At 42.1% G+C, this 19,969-nt stretch overlaps 1 protein-coding gene across 6 annotated transcripts in view; it reads right to left on the bottom strand.

Moving 5' to 3' along the window:
- The window catches only part of hip1 (huntingtin interacting protein 1), a 299,671-nt gene that overhangs the window by 65,317 nt on the left and 214,385 nt on the right, over positions 1-19,969 (bottom strand). For all 6 annotated transcript variants that reach the window (XM_078548458.1, XM_078548462.1, XM_078548459.1 and 3 more), the window contains one exon: positions 5,889-6,032. In XM_078548458.1, coding sequence (XP_078404584.1) covers positions 5,889-6,032 — 144 coding nt within the window. The remainder of the gene's footprint in view (positions 1-5,888; positions 6,033-19,969) is intronic.

Here is a 19,969-nt window from a genome sequence, read left to right as displayed (position 1 = left end):
CATTAGATGTGATTCTGTGATTGGACAACATTTGCTAAATAGTCCTGTGCACTAAGAATTATGCTGACAACCAATTTAAGATTGTCAGTCCGGCTCTCAAGTGTACTGGAAACAACATATATTAATACACAGACAGAAAGAACATGTACACACATTGCACCAGTTTCAGCTAAACAAAATAACTGACAGCCATTCACTGACTCATTCCTCAGGGCAATGCCTTGACCAATCAGTGTCAAGCTGCCTGATTTAAATTTCAACAATGCTTGGCAACAATTGTCAATCACCATCACTGGTGCATTCTCCATGGCAGTTAATCAGAGTATTAAGGCTGTTAATCAGAGTACACTTGCCAACCAATCAGCACTCTCTTCTCATATAGTATAAATTGTTGTTTTCCCCTTATATTGATATTCTTGCGAAGTGTCCTGTTGAGTGCACGACAAAAAGCTTTAAAGTCTCTTTTTTCAGCAAGAATCATTACGAATTGCAGCTGTCCGAACAAATAGGGGCAATGGTTACAATGTGAAATTGTTGAACATAATGTTGAATCTACAAGCTTGTGAGGTGTATATTCGAAAGACGAGGGGCCATTTCTCAAGCTTATGTTGAGCTTCAACAGAACAGTGCAGGAGGCTGTGGACAGTTGACAGAGTGGGTGGTGAATTAAAATGACAGGTAACTGGGAGCTCAGGGTCATGCTTGTGGACCGAGTGAAGGTGTTCTCAAAACAATCACACAATGTGTGTTTGGACTCCTCAATGTAAAGGAACAGGAACAAAGTATACTAATTTTCTCAGATGTCAAAGTGTTAGACTAATTCGGAGGGTTGTGTAATGGAAAGAGAAGGTCAGTTAGCTTGACAACAGCAAACCTGAAATTGGGCTTTTAACTCCGATGCCTATATACTGTAACTGTGTATTTTTCGTAGCATGAGGATTGTAATGAGGTGGCTAATTTAATTGTGAAAACTACACTCCTTTCATTCATGTGTTTTATACAAGATAAACTAGAATTTGGGTGTGATCATTTATCATTCAAAAGGTTTCCAACTAATGCAAAGTAAATCAGGGTTTATGTTTGATCATTGAGTTACGCTCATGTTTTACCAGATATTGGGTAGTTTGTACTGGGGATGCAACAGCTTGTGGCTTGTAATAGAGATGATGGCTTCAGACAGACCTTGGATTTATAGTGAGAAGGGACATGTACTGTAGCAGAAGTTAGATTATAATGGAAAGGGGTGAAACCTAGACAAAGTTAATGTTGAGTTGGAAGAAAGTTCTAACACAGATAAACAGCTTGTAATAGGGAAAGCTTTTCTTTGCTTTTCATCATATGTTATCATATATATCTCCTGCATTTGCGTGAGAAAGGGAGAGAATGTCAGGTGTAATTGACAGGGTGTTGGGGAGGGAATGGTCCCTTTGGAACGCTGTAAGTGGAGCTACAGATATACCTAGGTGCATGTTGGTGGGACAAAAGGTGAGGACAAGGGGAACTCTTATCATGCTATACAGGAGAAGGGGTGAGAGCAGAAGTGCAGGAAAGGGCACAATGGAGGGAAATCCTCGATTGAGAAAAAAAGATATAACAGAAGCACTGATATGCAAGGTGGCATTGTCAGAACAGATATGGCAGAGAAGGAGGAATTGGGAGAGTGAAATAGAGCCCTTGCAAGAAGCGGGGTGAGTAGAAGTGTAGTCAAGGTAGCTTTGGGAATCACTGGGCTTTTAGTGGATATTAGTTGATAGATCATCCATAAAATGAAGACAAAGAAGTTGGGGAAGGGAAGAATTTGAGGAGATGGATCATGTGAAAATAAGCAGAAATTGGAAGCAAAGTTGAAGAAATTTTTCAGTTCGGGCTGAGAGCAGGAAACGGCACCAATACAGTCATCAACGTACAGGAAAAAGAGGTGAGTGAGGGACCTGCATAAGACTAGAACAAAGAATATTCCGCATATCCCACAAAAAGGCAGGCATAGCTAAGGCCCATTAGGATTCCCAAAGCGACACCTTTTACTTAGAGGAAACGAGTGGGGTCAAAGGAGAAGTTATTGAATGTGAAAATAAGTTCAGCCAAGCAGAGGAGGCTGGTGATGGATGGGAACTGGTTGGACCTCCGATCAAGAAATAAGTGGAGGCCCTTAGGCTGTCCCGGTGAAGGATAAAAGTGTAGAGGGATTGGACATGCCTGGCGAAAAAGAGACTGTTAGGGCCAGGAAACCATCAAAGTGGCTGAGGGCATCAGAAGCATCATGGCTGTAGATGGGAAAAGACTGGACAAGGAGGGAAAAAAAAGTCAAGCTAAGAAATCAGTTCTGTGGAGGAAGGACAGACTGAAACCATGGGTCTACAAGACAGTCTTGTTTGTGGATTTTGGAAAAGAGTTGGAGGCGGGCTGTGTGGTATTGGGTGGCTATTCTGTTGGGAGACCGTGAAGGGAATATCTCCAGGCGAGATGAGGTCAGCGACAGTCTTGGTAACGATGGCTTGATGTTTGGTGGAGGGGTTCTGAAAATCCAGATATTACTTTGTCAGCAACAAATTAAGGGGAGCATGTATATAAAAAGTATGGCAAGCAGATGGTGGCAAACATGGTGGCAAGAGAAGCTAGTCTTCAACCTAGAGTGATCACCCCAACAACTTGCATTTATATAATTGCCTTAACATAGTAAAATGCCCCAAGGCACTTCACAGGAGTGTCAAACAAAATTCTGCACTACATCACTTAAGGAGGTACAGAGTAAGTGACCTAAAGCTTGTTCAAAGAGGTTGATTTTAACAAACATCTTATTTAGGGCGGGAGGGGTAGAGAGGCAGAGAGATCCAGGGAGGGAATGCCAGAGCTTAGGGCCAAGACAGCTGAAGTTATGATGGGAAGAACAAGCTTGCAGTTGAAGACAGATACCCTCCAAAAGGTGATAAATTGGATCTTGGCAAGCAAACAAAAATACGCATGAAAGGCCAAAATCAAGATTGTGGGACTGCATGGTGGAAGTTGGCAGGCTAACTGTGTGAGCAGGCATATGAGATAGTACAACAGCAAGGTCGTGCATCTGGATTTTCCAACTAATATTTTAATGTTGGCATTACAGAATCTATCCACGCAATCTAAGGTCAATCTAATAATTTAGAGAGCAGTGACAGAAAGAAATTTTATTCAGAGGCTGTATATTTGCTCATGGTTATTTTGCTTCCCACAGAAATGGAACAGTGGTAGCTACTCTCGTGAAATAAAGATGTAATGTTCTGCAGTCACGACTCAAGCTGCACGAGTTCCACAAAGCCCTCCTGGAGCAGCTCCGCACGGAATACTAAAGATTCCAGACTGGTCCAGATGAAAGCACAGCTCCCCTAATGGATGCAGCTAATAATCCTTCAAACCTCTTCAGCGAAGCAGTGCATTAAGCTATTCAAAGAGAAGGCAATTATCCCCATGGTAACAATTCTTCCACCTCTGTCTCAATGCCTCTCCTATACATTAATCCTCTCTACTGCACGATGATAAAAGATTCAGAGAAAAAAACATATTGTTCGCAATTTCACAAGTCTCTTTTTGACTGCAGATTCTGTTCAACATTTACCATAAATCCTGTTAAAGCAAAGGGAAGAAAAACTTTCCCTATTGCAAGCTAGTCATCTGTATTAGAACTTTCTCCCAACTCAACATTAGCTTTATCTAGGTTTCACCTCTTTCCTATAATCCAACTTCTGTAACAATCTACTTCTTTTCTCACTATAATCTTCTCTATTACAAACCACAAGCTGTTGCATCCCCATACAAACTGCCCAATATCTAGCAAAACATGAGCATGACTTAGTGATCAAACATAAACCCTGATTTACTTTGCATTCATTCAATATCTTTAGAATGTTAAATGATCACATCCAAATTCTGGTTTATCTTATATAAAATGCAGGAATGAAAGGAGTGTAGTTTTAACAATGAAATTAGTCATCTCGGTACACCCCTCGTGCTATGAAAAATGCAGAGTAAATAGTCAAAAGCCCATTTTCAAGCTTGCTATCTATACCCAAGCTAACTGACCTTCTCTTTCCATTACAAAACCCTCAGGTTTACTCTCAACACTTTGGCATCGAAGGGAAAGAAAACCAACCCCAGTGAGGCTTAGGGGTGGCTGAGGGGAGGGGAAATTAAGGGCCCAAATTGGACTCACCTTTAGAACTAAGTAGATCACAATTCTTTCATTGCTGAAAGGTGGGCTGCCAACACTGCGTGGACAAAATCTTAGTCGACAGCCTATTTTACAATTTCAACATTTTCAAAAGCCCCCCCTGAGGCTTTCCGTTTGTCTCATAGCTACAGCAACTTACGTAAACAATCACTTTCACCGCAGACAGCTCAGGTGCCCCCGGGAACTGGTCAATCACCACGCCATGAAATGCTCAAGGTCTCCTCTTTGTTAAACATTGTAAATCACCAGTACTTCAATAAAAACCCTGCAGCTGATCTTATGTTAAGAAAAGATGCCTTCCAAATTAACTCCTTATAAGCTGAATATCTAAAGTAATATATATATTTTTTTAGAAAGAGGGTTCTATTTAAGAGAAGTAGCTGAGGAAAAGGATTTAGAGATGAAATTATCAAAATGAGTTCAGATGGCTGTAAAGTACTTAAAAGGGATTAAGTCAACAATATCAAATCAGAATTTTGGCCTCCATTTTGTTGGACAGCAGCTGTATGTGATGATTCTGTTCTTTCCCATTTACACCTCGTCTAGACACATCTTTTGTTTATTGACTTGCCCCAGTATCATCGCCTTTCGCCTTGCACCATTACCCCTTTTGTCATTTAAATCACTCCTGCTTTCCATCCTATCACAGACCTTCCTTTTTGTTCTTTCCTCCTCTCCCACATTAGCCTGTCTCTTTACTTAAAAACATGTTACGTCGTTTTCCAGCTCTGATAAAAGATTCATCAACCTAACTCTGCTTTTCTCTTCCTACAAATACTGCCTGACCTGCTGAGCATTTCCAGCATATTCTGTTTTTATCATGAAAGAATCAGGGTGTTACCACTGATCACCCCAAGAGCTCATTTACCTGAATACTTCTGAAGTAAATCAGGTATTGCGGCATTCTCCCAGTCAAGGTGAGGCTATTCCGCAATGAAATGTGTCAGCCATCCTAGCTTGAAATGCAGATAGATACAGTGCAAACGGTTCCAAGGAAAGTGACCAGGATGATTCCAGTTATAAATAGATGTGTTTCATCCATGGATGTTAGGAAAACAGCATATGGATCTTAGGCCAAAGGGAGGGCTGTTCAATTCCCTATCAGGGTTTCATTGAACAGGAAGGTGTCAAATGGCGACTGCATTGATTTCAGGAGGTGATGGGCAAACAAGGGGATAACCTTTGGCATCTCCCATCTCCAGCCACCAGATGCAATAATTGCAGTCCAAGAACAAATCTTGCACCCTCTCAAACCAGGCACAGATGTAGTTTAGGAGCTGAAAAAAGGGGAAAACTTACCAGAAATCTCCTGTAAAAAAGGGGTAAAAGTTCAAATTTAATTTTCTCCTTCACAAACTCATGTGATTTGTTGAAAACAGTCATTATGACAGCATTGGGTCATCAAAAAGCTCAGTCAAATTGAAACTGTCTAGCTACCTCCCTTCTTGCGGATGTAATTACATTGCTACAAACAGCTTTGTTCTACATTTTGTTTCCAATATTCTCCCTTCTTCTCCTGAAGAGGTTGGCCTCGACACTACTCAATGCAGTTGCTCAATCAGCCATTGAGACAAGTTACAAGAACATCTTGGCTGCATGATAAAGCTGACTCAGAGCCACAACGTCAGGTTAGCTAAGCAAAGCCTACACAGCTGCACAAGTCCTCATTAAACTCCACTTTCCATACCTGCTGGGATGAGGAGTTCATCTCAACCAGATCGTCTGTTTCCACAACTGGCTCGCTGTCGGGGGAGGTGGACTCGACAGGGATGACGACAACAGGGCTGACGTGCTCTGACAGCGCTGAGGCTCGCAGAAAGTTAGGAGGGTTCTACAAGGAAACAACTGATCATTAACGCTAAAGTTAAACACACTGAAAGTATATATTCAGTCTAAAAATATTTGAAAAGAGCAGACAGGATAAAGCTTTGGATGCGGACTGTTCAGTCTGCATGCAAAAACATCAACTTTCTTCCCTCTTTCAGGTAACTTAGAGAGAATACAGAAAGGAACATCATGCAAAGGTGTTAAGCATCTGCCATTAATACCACACTCAGAATTTCTAGATCAACATGATTCAGTATTTAACTGCAAATTGAGAAGTGAGAGAATGGTGGTAAATTGGTGAATTTGATCAACTTCAAGGGTGATTTTTTTTCCAATTTGATCATGGGATGTGGGTGCTGCAGGCAAGGCCAGCATTTGTTGCCCTTGGTCATTAGCCACATCCTTGAATCACTGCAGTCCATCTGGTATAGCTACACCAACAATGCTCTTAGGGATGGAGATCAGAATTTTAATCCAGTGACAGTGAAGGAACAGCAACAGATTTTCAAGTCAAGATGGTTGCATGACTTGGAAGGGAGCTTGCAGGTGGTGGCGTTCCAATGGGTCTGCTGCCCTTGTTCCTCTTGGCGATAGAGGTCACAGGTTTGCAAGGTGGTGTCAAAAGAACCCTCGTGAGCTGCTGCAGTGCATCTTGTAGATGGTACACACTGCTGCCACTGTGCACTGACAGCGAAGGGAGTGAATGTTTAAGGTGACAGATGCCAATCAAGTGGGGTGCTTTCTTCTGAATGATGCAGAGATTCATGAGTGTAGTTGGAGCTGCACACATCCAAGCAAGTTGGGAATAATCCATTAGACTCCTGAGAATTACTTTGTAGATAGTGGATAGGCTTTTGGGGAGTCAGGAGGTGAGTTATTCACTGTGTTATGACCCCAGTTGATGCTACAAACTGGACAAGCCTGATCCCAGGGTGGTACTCGGCTTGATAGATCCAAACTCTATTTTGATTAGATACGTGGAGAGTGGCTACTGAACAGAGTCATAGGAGTCAGCTGATGAACTTTTAACAAAAGGATAAAACATTTATTCACCAAGAAAAGATGAACCATATTACATTACTCTTTCAACCACAATTATATCTTTACAGGTAAATACAGATTTGTAAGGATAACACAAGTTACAAAAGCTAGCTAATACTCTAATGTCCACAATAAGTACATAGTTCATGTAAACCAATTGGCAACTTGTGGTCAGACACACCACACTCTGAAACCAAGTGACAGATGCCACCCCAAATAGATGCTATGGATCTCTCATCAACACCCACCCCCCCAGACACTTGTCACACCAAGAGTTGGCCAGTCTCACTTAACTCTGTCTTTCACACAAGGTTTCCAATCTCCACTCTCCAAGAACTTGCTTTGGAATCTTCTCCCAAACCGACACTCTCTCTCTCAGACACCTTCCACAAAGGTCCACTTTCGATGTTCCTCTCCCCTGGGTCACCACATGCATTCAAACTTCCTTCCATAGACTCTCTCACCAACTCAGCCGTCAGCAGTGCACCACTGCTTCACATGCTCATAGTAAAGAGTTACAGGCCTTAAGCTGTCTCCTTGGACCTTCAGGTTCCTCACAAGCCTATATCACTTTAAATCTGCTTCCTGCAGCTTTCAACTCTTTAAGCTTGAAGCCTTCCTCTGCTCCTCACTCTTAACTTCACTTAACAGGACATTTTCCAAGTTCCTATCCATCATTTGACTAGAAGGTCCTCTTCGGACTTTCTCCTGTTTCTGTCTCTCTTTGGCCTTGGGACTTTTCGGTTCCTTTGGGAAATCTACTCTCTGCAGTTCCCTCTCCCATGTAGACTGCTTCTCTGGAGTCTTGGCTTCAACTTCAGTTTGGGACTTGCTATCTGCCCCTCTGCTGTCCAGTCTCTCTCAGGCAGCTGTTTTTAACTGAACTCCAACTGCTGCTTTTCCTCCGTCTGTGTCTGTGTGAGTCCCCCTCTGAACCCCTGATGCTAGGCAACAGCGCAGTTTTTGCTACTCTCATTTGCGCTTTAACTTCTCTTCAACAGTCGTAAGAATCTCATTAAAAATGAAGGTATACAAACAGAGCTTTGGACCTGCTGTCTTCACTCAAAAATGAAACTAGATCCCAGGTTTGACCTTTTAACCCACAAAAAGAAAAAAAACTTAAAGATATACTTTATTCCTAATGCACCCAACTCACTTAAACTATCTCTATTTCCTAACAACTGCAGAATTCCAAGCCTCTGACCTGCTTTTGCAATAGTGTCTGTGTGGCTGGCCCAGTTCAGTTTCTGGTCAATCGTAACCCTCAATGTTGATGGTGCAGGATTCAGCAATGGTAGTGCTGCTGAGTTCAAACGGCTTAGTGCTGAAATTTCAGTAAAGCACAGTAGTGGATGTGTGAAAGTTTTCCATTTTGTCTATTTGAATTGCACCGATATTGCAAGAACAATTCATGGTGGCAAATGATAATTATCTACACCTACTATGGTTTCCTCATTACTTTAGAAGAACTTTGAGTATTGCTGAAATAAAAAGATACATGCTGTTGAAGCTTTTCGGCTTGCACTCATTAGGATAGATGCAAGAATGCCAAATTTCAAAGGCAGCAACAACTTATAATACATGAGAAAAGGGTGCTGATTGTTCAAGACGTTACCATGGAGAATACATTAGGGAACCACTGCCCCCATGCTTTTGTTCAATTCAAAAAAGGTGCAATGCCTGGATATGTTCCTTTTTGCCTGCAGAGGAAAGATCCCTACAGGTGAATATATGTAGCTTCTAGCAAGTATAAGTGAGCCACACTGCAAACCAGACTGATAGTCTTAAATTGGTTGTTAATGTCATTTTTAGCACACTCGGGAGGATTCAGCAAATGCTGTCCAATTGTGGAATCACATCTAACATTACACTTTAACGTTTGGATTTTGGAAGCTTGGGCTGGTTCAATGCAATCAATGTTCTGCCTGCTGCCAAAGAGACGTACAGCCTACAAATCTGGCCTCACAACGGCACCAAAATTCATATAGTACATTACTCATTTGTGTGCTGGCAGAACATCTTATTGGCTTAGCAGCAACATCCTGTTAATGAAAAATACCACTCATGTTGCCTCTGCATTGTAGCAGCATGGAATGGTTAGCATCACTTGTTGTCTGGATTTTTGGGATGCCTTACCTTTCCAGGGCAGTTTGATGTAAATTGGGAACTTTTCAGGTCTAAAAGTGGCACTCTTAGATCCATTCATGAGTATGCACCATTCACAGTGCGCAATGGCCTGATCAGGGTAGCCATTATCCTGCAGGATAGCTTTGATGTGCCCTATTTTGGCATCAAGCTTGCACGATGAGCAAACGCTTGGACCTTATTTACAAGATTGCACTTAAGGCCAATTTGAAAGCGCCTGGAGCTTGACCAGTGAAGGTAGGCTTGCAGTAGACAGTAGTAGAGAACCCACTGGCGGATTTCTTAACTAGCACATCAAGTTGAAGGGAGCTCCTTAGGCTGCTCTATTTCACCAGTGAATTTGAGTGCGGGATGGATCGCATTAACATGTGTAAGGAAATTCTTACACGCAGCCGCTGGCTGATTCAAACATATCAAACATATTACCTGTGCATCAGACATATGCAGGGTTAGGAGGTATGGGGTTATTCTGTTGAAAACGTGTTCCTCGTGGAAACCAATGAAAATGCTAATGAGAGCTGGGCCTAGAGGGGATCCCATTGCAACACCATCTATTTGGGACTCATGGTGTCATTAAAGCTGAACTCAACTGTGCGAATTGCTGAGTTCATAAGTTTAATGAATACAGATTCAAAAATGTCAGCACATCTAGATTGCCTTCTTTTTAATTTATTCTCTCTTGGGATCTGGGCATCACTGGCAAGGCCAGCACTTATTGACCATCCCTAATTGCCCATAAACTGATTAGCTTGCAAGGCCATTTCAGAGGGCAGTTAAGAGTCAACCATATTGCTATGGGTCTGGAGTCACATTGAGGCCAGGCCAGGTAAGGATGGCAGATTTCCTTCCCTTAAGGACATTAGTGAACCAGGTAGATTTTTTTTTTAAACAACAATCGTTGCTTTCATGGCTACCATTACCAAGGCTAGCTTTCATTCCAGATTTTATGAATTGAATTCAAATTCCACCATCTGCCATGCGCCAGAGCATTCGTCTGAGCCTCTGGATTACTACTCCAGTGCCATGATATAGCAACATGGCGCAAATGTCTATGGTTTTCTTGATCGACACAGTGAACAGGCTCGCAATGTTGAATGAGCACAACTCATTTCAATGATTCAAAAGATCCAGTGTTATAAAAGTTGGAGAGTTCCTGTGACTAGATCACCCTGATTATTACAAACAGTGGGGGGGATTCATTTCAACAGCACTAATTTTCCTCTTTATAAGTAGTCACGTATTTCCCAATCCCTTGGTTTTTGTGTGATCCAATTTTCTATTAATAATCCCACAGCAAACTGGAGATAGGAGATGAACTAAAAAGTGTTAGTTTATTGCACACATTCAAAAATGTGAAAGGAGGGCCACAACGTGGCCTCCACGCTCATACAGTAAATAGAGGGATAAAGAAAAGAAGGTTTTACAAGACAGAGACCACAGAGGAAAGAAATATTGGTTCATACGAGTTCCAGAGTCCAGGATCAAAGTCCAATGGGGTATTCATTCATGGAGGTCAGTGGGCTGAAATCCGATGCTGCAAAATTCACTTTTCCAGTGGTTTTGACTTCACACAGTGTAGATAGGACCAGGTATTCAACCTGGGCAGAGTTCCTTTTCTGTAAGGCTGCCAGTGAGATGATAAACAGCAGACTGACCTATGCAGTTCAGCAAGTCAATATTACTTGTTTCATAAGCCAGAAGCACATGTCACGTGACCTCCAACCCCTCCATTTGGCCTTAGACAAAGGATGCGTATCCATCATCTGGAATCCAAACTTTAATTGCCTCAGCCATTAGGAATTGAAATAAAGGTTGCAAGGCCTTTGGGAGATCCACCTCCTTCTGACCATCCTGGGTGGTTAAATGCAGATGGCCTTTGCAGTTGGGCTGTACAGTCCACAGCGGGGTAGTAAGGTGGCTCGTCACAAATAACGAGGTGTGATTTTACCTAAAACTGCCAGGTGGCTTCTTTTGTTCAGGGGTCACAGGCAGACATAGTTTCAGCCATTTCAAGGATCTTTGCTCAGTTTTAAAATTTTAAAAATAGCAATGAGCATATCTATATATCTTTTATAAAAAATATAGAATGTGAGGCCTTAGTTCCTCACACTGATAATCATTCTTGTCTATTTAATTAGTTACTTTGACAGCATAAATCCATCTCAACTTCCCTTTCTGCTCCCAGATCCTTGACTGTTTTATCCCAAATTCATGCTCAGCTTTCCCACAATTCCACTGAATCTCATTGAGGTTGCCACCCCTACCATAGCACAACCAGTGCTAACCAAAATCACAAATGGTATTTTATGTGATTGTGGTGTTTTATCCCTCAGTCCTCCTTGAGCACTCCGCAACTGTCCACCTTTCAGCCACACAACCATCTTCTCCTGTCCAGCTCAGCGGAATTGCCTTCCTTTCATCCCATTCTTATCTGTCTAATCATAGCCACAGCATCTCCAAGCAATGATTTCTCTGCCCACCGCCTCACCGTTAACTCAAATTGCCCCAGGGATCTATCCCTGCTCCAATTCCTTATCTACATGTTGCCCTTTAACAAAATCCACCCACAGGGCAGGGTCAGCTTCCACTGATAGCAACCAGTTCTACACCTCTCCTACATGTTTCAATCCTTCTGTCGCTTCTGCATTGCCACACACTGCTTGTCAAACATCCAATATTGGGTGAGATGCAATTTCCTCCAGTTAACATCTGGAGACTGAAACCATTGACTTTGGCCCATAACCAGTCCATATTGTTAATTTTCAATTCAATCTCCTGTCTAACCACCACATCATACAGAACCAACTCTTTGAAACCTCAATATTCTCTTTGGTCTCAATCTGATGCTGTATCTTCACCATCACAAAGAACAACTAGTTGCATAGCCATAATATTGCTCATCTCTTCCCCCTACCTCAACCCATCTTCCACTGAAACCCACATCTGTCACTTCCTGACTTGACTGCTCCAATGCTCTCCTGGCTGATCTCCCATCCTTCATTCTCCAGAAACTTTAGCCCAAAACTTTACCACTCGTATTCTATCTCGAACCATGTCCTGTTCACTCATCACACGTCATCGACTTACATTGGCTCCTAATCCCCAAATGCTCAAACGTAAAATTCTCTTCCCCATTTTAGGTCCTTTCATGGCCTCACCCTTTCCTAAATCAGTGACATCCTCTAGTCCAACAGCCTCATACTCTTCTCTGACCTCTTGTGCATTCTCTCCTTCCTTTGTCCCACCATTGGTGGCAATGCCTTCACCTTAGCCCCATGCTCTCCATATCTTCACCTCCCTCCCCTTGAAGGCCTTGCTTAAAAAACAACCCTATTGACATAGCCTTTGGTCACCTTATCTAATATTACTTCTTCGGTGTGACATCCATTTTCTTCTGATTATACATCTGATGTACTTGGGAGATTTTTTTCTATATTAAAAGGTGTTATATCAATGAGTTGTTGAGGAAAGCAAAAGCAGCACTGGGAACACCATTACCTTTTAAGTCATAATTTCTTTACTGTTGCTTGGTCAATACACTGGCATTCCCTACTGAGTAATAAACTAAACAAACACTTGGTGTCGGTCTTCAAGAGGTGAGGTACAAAATGCGTCTCAAATAATAGAGAGCCAAGGGACTAGCGAGAATGAGGAACTGAAAGAAAGTATTAGTACTGAAGAAATTAATGGGACTGAAATAGTTGTTAAATCCCATGGACCTGATGATCTACATCTCACTGTTGAAAGAGGTGGCTGTAGAGATAATTGATGCATTGATGGTCATCGTCCAAAATTTTATAAATTCTTGAACTGTCCCTGCAGATTGGAAGGTAGCAAACGTAGCTCCACTATTTAAGAAGAGGCAGAAAGAAACAGCAAACTACAGACTTGTTAGCCTGACATCAGTAGTGTGGAAATAACTAGAATCTATTATAAACCATGTGATAACTGGTCAGTTAGAAAATAGTGGTAGGATTGGGTAGAGTCAACATGGATTTATGAAAGGGAAATTATGTTTCACAAACCTGTTGAAGTCTTTTGAGAATGTAACTAGCTGAATAGATAAAGGGGAACCAGCGGATGTGGTATATTTGGATTTTCAGAAGGCTTTCAATAAGGTCCCACACAGGAGATTAGTAAACAAAATCAGAGCACATGGAATTGGGTGTGATGTACTGCCATGAATTGAGAATTGGTTAACAGACAGAAAACAGAGTAGGAATAAACATGTCATTCTCAGCTTGGCAGGCAGTGGTTGGTGGGGTACTGCAAGGATCAATGCTTGGGCCCAGCTGTTCACAATTTATATCAATGATTTGGATGTGGGGACCAAATGTAATATTTTCAAGTTTGCTGATGACACAAAATAAGTGGGAAGGAGAGTTGTGAAGAGGATGTAAAGAGAATTCAAGGGGAGTTAGACAAGCAAAACGAGTGAGCAGCAACATGGCAGATGAAATATAATGTGGAAAAATGTGAAATTATTCACTTTGGTAGGAAAAACAGAAATGCAGAGTATTTCTTAAATGAGAGATTGGGAAGAGTTGAGGTCCAAAGGGGCCTAGGTGCCCTTGTTCATAAGTCACTAAAAGCTAACATGCAGTTGCAGTAAGCAATTAGGAAGGCAAATGGTATGTTAGCCTTCATCGCAAGGAGATTTGAGTACAGGAGTAAAGATGCTTTGCTAAAACTGTATAGAACCTTGGTGAGACCACACTTGGAGTATTGTGTACAGTTTTGGTATCCTTACCCAAGGAAGGATACACTTGCCATAGACAGTCTAACAAAGGTTCCCCAGGCTGATTCCTGCGATGGTGGGATTGTCTTACAAGGAGGGATTGAGGAGACTGGGCCTGTATTCTCAAGCAGTTAGAAGAATGAAAGGTGATATCATTCAAACACAAAATTCTTACAGGACTCAACCAGGTAGAGGCAGGAAGAATGTTCGGCCTGGCTGGGGGTGTCTAGAACCAGGGGACACAGTCACAGAATAAGGGGTACTGAGATGAGGAGGAATTTCTTCACTCAGAGGGTGGTGAATCTTTGGAATTCTCTTCCCCAATGACTAGAGGCTCTATCATTGAGCATGTTCAAGACAGATATCAATAGATTTCTAGATATTAAATGACATCAAGGGATATGGGGATAGTGCAGGAAAATGGCATCGAGGTAGATGATCAGCCATGATATAGCTGAATGATACAGCAGGCTGGAGAAGCCGAATGGCCTATTCCTGCTCCTATTTCCTACGTTCCTGATGACATCATGGGAGCACCAATACCAAGTGAGCAATAAATACAGCTTTGCCAGTGTCACCCACATGATGGGAACAAATTAAAAACAGATGGCTGCACTTGTTTAAACTGCCAGATTCAGTTCTTCACTGGCATTACTATCAGGGTTGGGAGGTGGAAGAGACAAAGCCAGTAAGTGACATTCTACCTAGACCCTCATATTGACCATCCCCCACCCAAGGAAGAGCAGTATCTGACTATCACAGCTCAATTGACGTGGATCTTAGAATCCATGTCAAGTCGAGATTTTTTGGCCTAGGTGACTTTTGGAATCTTCAAATTGGTTTCAATTTGATCACCAAAAGCTTAACTCCTTGGGCAGTTCTTCCAAGATTTGGTTTGGAGATTCACAGTGAACTCAAACCCTAAACTATGGCATAAAACTTCAGCATTGCTGTCTTGGGCTCTGTATTGAGGATGTCTTTTGTAGATAATTCTAAACCGTCGGCTAATTCTATCTGTAATAGCCATAGGGACAGTTTGTTGTATGTTGCTCTCCTACAAATAGTTTGCTTATATAAAAACATAATCCAGTTAGCTTGATGCATTACCAATCTCAATTATGGAGTACCTTGAGAATACAGCCAGGTTCCCCAATTACTCTGACTTTCAACTCCTTTTTCAGAGAGATCAAGTGCTTTGGCACCCAGTGGGAATTTTCTGTACTACATTAATACCCTGGGGAGTCTGCTACAGGCTGCGTAAACAAGAGTCCCTCGGCAGCTGTGGGAATGCCAGAGTTGGCAACCTCAGATTGCAGACATCAGGAGACTACAGGCACCGCTAGTTATGCATTAATCAGACTCATTCACATTTTTTACTGACATTAAAAGTTCCATATCTGGTACAATCACATAACTGCCAATCCCAGTACAACAAAATAATGAGACAATCTGTTGCATCATAAAGATAATAACACATACATTGCATGAGCATTAGGAGTTCGCACACTGATGTTTTTCTATTTTTATCCTCATAACAGTCACCTACCAGCAATAAAAATGTGAGTGGGATTGGTTGGAGAGAGAACTGATGAGAACGAGAGGAATGGAAATCAGCTTGAAGGGGATTATTTGGCCCTGGCAGAACAAACCTAGGTTGAGAGTGGAGGCTGGCCAGCTTCAAAAGAAGTGGCAGAGGATAAAGGTTGCATGAGAGCTTAATGAGATCTGAGAGCTAGTCTGCTAGGGGGCGCCATCCAGCAACAGTGATTGAAAATTACAGGAAATGAGCACTGTTAATTTGGGAGCACCTGTCAGGATATCCAAGTTCAACATCTTGGGGGATGTATGAGCAAGAGACACCACCAGAGAACCAATAGAAGCATTTTAATGTGGCAGAATATTAGGGAAAGTTCCAGTGCTTCCATAAGATATGGAATCAGGAAAGCTAAAGTTCAGTTTGGGACAAGGGGAAAATTAAACAGGAGACAATTTAATTTTGAAAAATTCAGGCAAATTACATTAATTAAAACAACCTAAATGCACACGAGACATTCAGAGCAGATCTTAAAATGGCTCAAATTGCTAATCTCATGATCAACTCTGGTTAACTGTCTTCTTAAACCCTCTCCTCTATCTCCTCCACCCTCACCTCCAAGAATAGGTGCAAGGAGCTCATGAGCTTCTTCATCAGTAGGATTCAGACCATCCGATTAGCTTCCCCTGCCACTTCCGTCCCTTTCACCAGCCCATTGTGCCAAACTTCATCTAAGGTTCCCCCACCCCTCCACTGCCCTTGAGCTCCCATCTTTCTCTAGTTTCTCTCCTATCTCACCTCATGCCCTATCCAGACTGATCTTGACAATGAGATCCACCTCCTGCTCTCTCAAATCTAATCCCACTAAATTAATGATTATTCAGCTTCCTTACTGGTTTCTGTGTCAGCAGTTTTGTTAACGATTCTCTCTTCACATGTACTGTCCACCCCTCTCCTTCAAATCTACCGTCACCATCCTTTGGTGTCATATTCAACTCTGAGGTGAGCTTCCGAGCACATAGCTGTATCACCACGAAGACTGCCTATTTCCACCTCTGTAACTGCCCAACTCTGCGCTCGTCTCAACTCATCTGCTGCCAAAACCCTCATTCAAATCTTCCTGGCCAACTTTCAATGTTTTATTCTCACTAAGCTTGATGTCTTCCAAACTCTGCTGCTCATGTCCTTACTTGCACCCAGTTGCAATCACCCATCACCCCTATGTTCCCTCGGTCTATAGAGTCTCTGGTTAAACACATCAATTTTCTCATTCTGGTTTTCAAATTTCTTTATGGCCTCACCCCTCCTTAAAATCTACTTCTCTAACCAAACTTTTGGTCATCTGCCCTCATATCTCTTAATGTGGCTCGGTGTCTTATTTTGTTTTTATATGCCCCTATGAAACACCTGTGAAATTTTATTACACTAATAGTGCTATATAAAAACAAGTTGCTGTTACTCGATAGTGGAAAAGCTCTGGACAGCACAGCTAATCTAGAAGAAAGAGATATAAATTATTCTGCACTCTTCCCACAACTTCTTTAGTAGTAAATCAAGTTGAAGAATTGATCTAAAATCCTGGGAATGCCATGATCCATAATAAGTGAGGTCCAGAGCGGACCTTTATTACAAAGGGACTGAAATATAAAAGTACTGCAATTGTATAGGGCTTTGGTGAAACCACACCTGGAATACTGTACTAGATGCAGTTTTGGTCTCCTCACCTAAGGAAGGCTATACCTGCCTTAGAGAAAGTGCAATGAACATTGACCAGGCTGATTCCTGGGGTGGGTTTCTGGGAGGAGAGGTTGAGTAGGTGAGGCTGAAACTCCCTAGAGCTTAGAAGAATGAGAGGTGGTCTCATTCAACTCAAAAATTCTTAAGGGGCTTGACAGGGTGGATGCTGGGAGGATGTTTCCCCTGGATGGGGAGAATTACAGTCTCAGAATAGGAGGTTGGCCGTTTAGAACTGAGATCAGCTCAAAAGAGGTTGTGAATCTTTGGAATTTTCAGAGAGCTGTATATTCAAGTCAGAGAGCGATAGATTTTTGGAGACCAGGGAAAGTCAAAGGATGCAGGGATAGTGTGGGAAGGTGCAGCTGCAGTAGATCAGTAATGATCTTACTGAATGGCAGAATTACCTATTTCTGCTCTTATTTCTGTAGTCCCTGCTGATGTCCAGGAACTCTAAGATGTAAGTCCAATCAAGGTGAAAATTCAGGAATTATGGAAGGTATTAACCCATACAAACTGTTAATCTGTCATACTGAATTTCTTGCCACAGACATTGGCATGCTGAATTCCAATGGTTTGGCACTTACAATTAAAAATTGGAGAGTGGATTTTATCTCCTTTGCATTGAACAATTTCAACAGCAACATATCCAACTTGGTCATAAAGATTTACACAACCAGCTTTTTTTTTTGTTCATGAGATGTGAGCATCACTGACAAGGCTAGCATTTGTTGCTCATTCCCACTTGCTCTTGAGAAGGTGGTGGTGAGCTGCCTTCTTAAACCACTGCAGTGCTGTTAAGGAGGGAGTACCATGATTTTCTAATGACAGTGAAGGAACAGTGACAAATTTTCAAATTAGGATGGTGTGTGGCTTGGAGGAGAACTTGCAGGTGTGGAGCCCCATGCATTTGCTGCCCTTGTTCCTCTCGATGGTAGAGGTTCCATGTTTGGAAGGTCCTGTCGAAGCAGGCTTGACGTGATGATGCAGTGCATTTTGTATCTGGTAGACATTGCTGCGCCACTGTGCGTCAGTGGTGGAGGGGTGAATGTTTAAAGTGGTGGACGGAGTGCCGATCAAGCAAGCTGTTATATCCTGTTTGGTGTCAAACTTTTTGCGTGCTGTTGGAGCCACGCTGACACAGGCAGGTGGAGAGTATTCCATCACATTCCTGACTTGACTTGATGGTGGACAGACTTTGGGGAGCCAGGTGGTGAGTTACTTGCTGAGTGAAGAATGTTAGGAAATAGCTTATCCTTAGGAGCATACTACTTCTCACTCACTAAACCTTGGAGAACAAGGGATCTTACTCCTTTCATTTTTGAAGAAACAAAATGGCTGCTGGGGAGTTGGTTGCTTTAAAACAATTTCAAAGGTTTTCTTCTGTTGATAATTTTCGTGTTTGCAAGCTACCCATCAGCACATTTACCAGGCAGGTGCCTGTACTTTACACTGTATTGCAATCAGTGTAAGCTGGCTGTCATTGCACCAGAAAACAACAACAAACGTATTGTGATGGCAATATGATTTTGGCCCCATCACTTTCCATACATCATCAGAATCCTGAGATTAAGGAGTTTTATAGCTTATCATTGGAATAGGCTGCGAAAGTCCCAAAGAACTGGAATATTAGTGTCTGGTAATAGGAGCCCGAGCAGAACAAAACTCAGTAGTTACCTTTCTTCGGGGTAACTGCTGACAACGTTCCACCTGAGCCCAATCATGACTGAAACAGAAGGCATATTGCTTGTGAAAGCAAGACCTTGAGGTCCCTTTGCATTCAGGAGGAGAGCATTTGGGCAATGAACCACTTTGCCATTCAAGGCAGCCTTTATACTACTTGTGTGACAACACAAGATGGCATTAATGGTATTGGTGACTAAGAATGATGAGTGATCCTCAGCAAAGATCCAGGAAATCGTAGCTGCTCCTCCTGTTGGCTCATTTTTATCAGCACTGTGCAAGGTGGAACTGAGCCATACAAACCAAGGTACCCAAGTCAATCCTCAAGTTATTGATCTTACATGTGAAAGTGTGAGGTCTGCAACTGGCCTTGGCACTCCAGGGGTACTGAGAGAGAAAATGGGAAGATGCTTATTTTCATAATTCCTATCTGAGGAAAGTCCTGCTGGAAAGGGAGTGCGTGAGCGCAAGACAGTATCAAGCTTGCTGTAACATTCTTTGCAGTAGAACAGCCTGCTGGCAGTGTCTCAGCTCACATGAAGAACTCCCAGTTTGGGTGAAGTATGGAGCTGTGGCCCTAGGAGAGACGGGCAAAAAATTTGAGGATGGAGAAGAGAATGTAAACAAAAAGTCATGTTACATTTTGATCCAAACAGAAATATCGACATATGGAAGATGCAACAGTTATGCTCGATTTCCATGGATGCTGAATTTATAGCTTGGGATCCTGCAGTATTCAAGCATAATTGCAAATGTGGTAACATATGACAGAAATGTATTCCCATGTATACCCTAATGGGTAATTTCTTCATACATACTGAAACATGCTTCTACCTACAAGTAACAATTGTGAAAGTAATTAGAGACATCTATGAATACTTCAATTAAAATCTGCTGAGCCTTCGACTCGAGGAATGAGATTAATTCTGTGCCGCATGACCAACTGCTTTCTTGGTCTTTATTTAACATAGATGGAGTGAAGAAGAGCTATCTGGTGCATTGTTAATTTTCATGAAAAAGCTGATGTGAGCAAAAAGGGAGCAAGGCTTTTAGAAAGCACCAGACC

Source organism: Cetorhinus maximus, chromosome 9 (genome assembly GCF_964194155.1).
Source record: "Cetorhinus maximus chromosome 9, sCetMax3.hap1.1, whole genome shotgun sequence".
NCBI classification, from domain to species: domain Eukaryota; kingdom Metazoa; phylum Chordata; class Chondrichthyes; order Lamniformes; family Cetorhinidae; genus Cetorhinus; species Cetorhinus maximus.
The sequence above is the reverse complement of the archived record's forward strand: the minus strand, read 5'-3'. Positions and strand labels throughout refer to the sequence as shown.